This window comes from Octodon degus, unplaced genomic scaffold, assembly GCF_000260255.1.
Source record: "Octodon degus isolate 3935 unplaced genomic scaffold, OctDeg1.0 scaffold00029, whole genome shotgun sequence".
NCBI classification, from domain to species: Eukaryota; Metazoa; Chordata; class Mammalia; order Rodentia; family Octodontidae; genus Octodon; species Octodon degus.
In genome coordinates, this window is record NW_004524605.1 from 865,918 (window position 1) to 871,063 (window position 5,146).

At 42.3% G+C, this 5,146-nt stretch overlaps 1 protein-coding gene across 1 annotated transcript in view; it reads left to right on the top strand.

The window, feature by feature from the left end:
- Rnf130 (ring finger protein 130) overlaps positions 1 to 5,146 on the top strand; it is a 173,713-nt gene that overhangs the window by 158,168 nt on the left and 10,399 nt on the right. The window contains 1 exon segment of the mRNA XM_004629299.2: positions 2,997 to 3,201. Coding sequence (XP_004629356.2) covers positions 2,997 to 3,201 — 205 coding nt within the window.

Genomic DNA, 5,146 nt, shown 5'->3' on the forward strand with positions numbered 1-5,146 from the left:
AGGTTAGGGCATCGTAGCACTGACCAGTAATCCTAGCAGCCAGGATGCTGAGGCAGGAAGACTGCTGCCAAGTTAAAAGCCAGCCCTGGCCACATAGTTTGAAGGAAGCATGAATTACATTGCAAGATTGTATCCCAAAACCCAAACCAATAAAAATAGAAAATGTCTGTTCAAGAATGTATACATGAATGTTCATAGTGGCACTATTTTTTATGGTAAGCTATAGAAACAACCCAAAAAATAAAATAAAATATAGTATACTTGGAGTATTAGTAACCAAAACATTGAAATAACTGATTTACCCAACAAACTTTGAAGACATTATGGTAAGTCAGAGAAGCCAATCACAAATGTGACCATGTATTATATGAGTCCATTAAATGAAATGTCCAAATTAGGCAAATCCATACATAAAAAATAAGTAAAACTTTTTTCAAGTTACTTTGTTTAAAAAGCAAGACAATTGCAACCAAGGAGAAAAAGAAAAATGAGCTCCTACAGAAAACTGTTATTACACCCAATTTTGAAAAAAATTATTCTGTCCTACCATATAGTGAATCAAAGCGTCAACTTCAGAAAAAATGCAGGAAACAGCGACAAAAAACTGCAGGTGATGGTTGGTTTGGTATGAAAGCTCCAGAATTGACAGATGAACTTAAAAATAATCTCAAAGCTCTGAAGATGAGAGCAAGTATGGACCCAAAAAGGTTTTACAAGAAAAATGACCGAGATGGCTTCCCTAAGTACTTCCAGATTGGCACTATTGTTGATAATCCAGCTGATTTCTACCATTCACGAATTGCCCATTCTTTTAGATACTGATACTTCTATTTGAGGTGGAGATTATACTAAAATGTACTACCAGCTATCATGGTTCTTTAAGTATAACAAGCACCTTTATAAGCATCAGTTTTATACTATGCTGTAATTTTTTTTTTTAAATAGAACTTTGGGTGATCTAAAATAGAATCCTTTTGCCCAGGAATCCTTCAATTCTGGGTTTTCTTGGCTGGGACTTCTCTCTGTAAGCTTTTCTCAGCCTCCTTTCCCAACTGTGCTTTTCATATGCTGTCAGTTATAAGCAGAAAGAGCTGGAGGTTGCTAGGGAAACCAGTATTCATACTGTTAGACTGGGAGAGTCTTACGTGCACTTTTTAGTTGGTAAGCTTTGGTCTCAAGCACTTGTATACCCGCCTTCAGGATTACATGCTTAGGTTTTGAAAGGGATAATTTTCTTTGGTTGGTTGGTTGATTTTTCTTTTTTATCTTAAAGAGAAAAAAAATAATTTCAAAACAAGGTAATAAGAGAGTAACAATGAGTAATACATTGCATATTGTTACCTTTAAGTTAGTTGTTCAGAATATGAGCTATCAGCATTTAATTGTCCGAGCAATATCAGCACAAGCCTTTCTTTTCAACGAACTAAGTTAAATTAGTAGTATCCCCATCTTAACTATCATAGAGATATAGATAGAGAGAGAGAGAGAGAGAGAGAGAGAGAGAGAGAGAGAGAGAGAGAGAGATTTGCTTTTCCCTTTGTTCTCCTCTCCCATTTCCCCATCCCAGGTGCTCTTTCCTTTGGAAGTTTCTTCCCATTTTACAATATTTATTGTACATTTTGGATCTTACTTACTCATCCAGCTCCTCATACTAGAAAGACAATACAATGTTTACACATGGACATGTTTATTTCACTTATGAATATGGTCTCAAATTGCATCTACTTACCTATGAAAGTTTCCAGTTTAGAGCCATGGAGGTAGCTCAGCCCTTGGCTAGGCAAGTGCAAGGACCTGGGTTTGATCCCCAGCAGTACCATGTGCCGTGCCAGCCCCACCCTGGGCGTGACAAGCTGGCCACCAAGACCTGGCATGGTGGTGCATGCCTGTAATCCCAGCACTGGGGAGGCTCAAGCAGGAGATTCATTATGAGTCTGAGGTACATAGTGAAACCCTCTGCCAAATACATTTAAAAAAATTTTTTTTGAAGGTTCCAGGGACTGGCCAGATAACTCAGCAGTCTAAAGTGCCTACTTAGGCAAGCTTAGACAGGCAGAAGGGACCATGGTTAGATCTCTGGCCCCACATGCCTTGCCAGCCCAGCCCTCGGGGCAGGCTGAGCCCACCAAAAAAAAGAAAAACGTTCCATTTTATATGGCAGAGTAGTACTCCATTGTATAAAAAGACTACATCATTTTTATGCATTCCTCAGTTGATGGGCATTTGGGTTGTTTCCAAGATCTGGCTGTTACAAATTGTGCCACTACAAACATGGGTACACGTATATCGCTAAGGTATGATGTTTCTAATTCTTATGGGAAGAGACACAGCAAGGAAATAGTTGAGTCAAATGGGAGCTCCGGCCCTAGTTTTCTGCGCAGTCTCCACAGATTTCCACAGTGGCTGTCCTGGCCTGCTCTCCCCCCAACATGGAGAGGAGTTCTTGTCTTCTTTGGTTAAAGCCTTCAGTTTTGATCTTTGGCTGTATGTTTCACATAAGTCTAAAAGTGGAGGATATTTAAGAACTGAGTACCAGATAACTAGGACAGTTCAGAGAAGTTAACAGATTGGAAGGGACCTTTTCCTGTTATCTCCTGCCCTCCACCCTGACACTTGACGTTAGCCGGAGTGCTGCTGCATCTGTGCAGCTGGACCGCCCCCAGTGCCATAAGCACGCATCTGCCCGTATGCGCCGCCCACAGAAGGCTGTCCTTCCTTTACAGAGACACCATGGACAGTTTTCGTAGTTCCTCAGTGAATTGTGGTTTTCCTTTGTACCATTTTTAGGAGATCAGCTTGTCCTTTTGGGGAAAAAAAAAACCTTATAAGTTAGAGAAGAAAAAATTAGATGGGCAGTGAAATGAGATGAAACCTCATGAATAAAACTTTGTGAAGAAAAAAAACTGAAATCTTTGCAGGAGAGTGTCAAACATTCAGGAGTTTATCAGAGAACTTTTTATTCTTACAGTTATTCTTAATCTGGAAATATTTTGCAGCCAAATCTGCCATGTACTGAGCACGTAACATTTGATATGGAAAGACTCACCAGAACCCAAGCGGTTAACCGAAGATCAGCCCTAGGTGACCTTGCTGGAGACAACGCCCTTGGGCTTGAGCCACTTCGAACTTCTGGGATCTCACCTCTTCCTCAGGATGGGGAGCTCACCCCCAGAGCGGGAGAAATCAACATTGCAGTAACAAGTAAGTGCCCCCAAGCTCCAGGCAGCATCACTGCTTGTGCTGGGCATGCTGTAACTGTGACTGTCAAGAGGAGCCGCGGCCCCTGGGCCAGCAGCTCTGAAAGGGGAAAGCGAGATGCACGGCTGGTTAGTCAGGTGTTTGGAATCACAAAGCTTGCTTTATTGTAAGGAACTGGTGTGTTTTTATATCATTAACAGGAATAACTGGACTTGAAGAGTAGTCATTCAGAGGTTTGTTTCAGCCACTGTGTTATAAGCGTATTTTGAAATCTTCGCCTTTTAAAGGGCCTCACTGAGATGTGAGCTAAGCCAGCAGCAGGCTGGCATGTTGCGTCACGGGCTCTGCTTCTGCCAGCTTCCAGGGTGCAGGCAGCTTGCTAGAATTTTAGCCTGAAAACTCAAGGCTGCAGGGACAGTTGGGATGGGCTGTCCATTGCTCACTTTACCTCGTACTCTTTACTTGACAGTTTAGTCTGTTGCTACTTAATCTTGGCATAAGTGTACTTCAGGGGGGAAAGCCGAACTGTAGTCTGCCCTTAAAGAAAAATGTTATGGACTAGTTAGGCAGATCTTGACTGTTGAACCATTGAGGCAGAAAAGAAATGCACAAGTGCTTTTGAGGGCAGTGCCCAGGCATGTGTGAGTGGGCGAGGCGTGTATGGCCAGCAGCATGAGTGGGAGCTGTAGGCATCCACCCTTCACAAGTCGGCTCTCCTCTTCAGCTCCATTCTTTACGTGCATTCTAACAGCCTTTCACCTCCTCTCGCTGCCTCTCTGGTACTGCCTTCTCCAGTGTACGCTGTTGCTTGCCTAGAGCCTCGTGCCCTGAAGCTGATGGGGCTCCGCTCACCCCTGGGAGTCAGTAAGTGGGAGGAACAGGCTTATGGAGTAGGTGGCTCTTCACATATCAAGACTCATGCGGTCTGTCCAACTGAAATACATGCATTTAACCAGCTGGAGATGATTCTTAGAAAATGACCTCCTGTGTGTTACTTTATCTATTATCTAAACTCCAAGAGCCTCCATTCAGTTATAATAAAATTAGTCTTTGCTACTTTGGCTCATTTCTTACTATTTGCAATGATTTGTTTCAACAGTATTTCTCAGTTTTCTTACTGTAGCATTTAGATTTTATGGTCTGCATTTTTAAAAATTGACCCTAGACGGGGCCTGCCCCTTAGCTCAGTTCTTTAAGTGGCTGCTTCAACAAAGCAGTCAGGCTCAGGTTGCTGTGGTTCGATCCCCACAACTCAAGCCAGCCAAACCTGCCCTGAAGGCATTCGGAGAAAAAAAAAAAAAAAATTTGACCCTAGAAGTCACAAAAGAGACAAAAGGTTGTTTATTGAGTTCTTGTTAATCCTTCATTGATCATACATTTATTGAGCACCTACTATTACGTTAAATACATTTTATGTAGAAATGTTCTATTAAATTTTTGATGATAAAGAAGTATCATCTCATCTTGGTACCACATGCCGCGCCGGCCCTGCCCTGGGTGTGCAGAGCCTGCAGCTGAGCCTGGGTGTGGTGACACACACCTGTAATCCCAGCTCTGGGGAGGTTAAAAACAGGAACGTCACTACTAATCTGAGCTGCAGTGAAACCCTGTACTAAATAGATAAAATTTGAAACAAAGAAATACTACTTCGTGTACCAAATCAGTTGTCTTCAGCAGAATTTATATGTGGTTCCATAAATAAAATCCATAGGATTAAACTCAACCCAAGCTAGTGCTCATTTCCCCTCCAAGCCCCTACAGTGCATAACAACATGATGCCGTCAGCCAGCACCCACTGTGTAACGGCACTGTGCTAAATAAGGAGCAGAGGCTGGGGCTGGCCAGGCCCGACTCCAGATCGCTGTGAACAAGTCTGCGCCTGAGAGTGCTCGGATGGTCTTTCTTCTTCTTCTTCTTTTTTTTTTTTTTTTTTTTTTTTTTTTTTTTT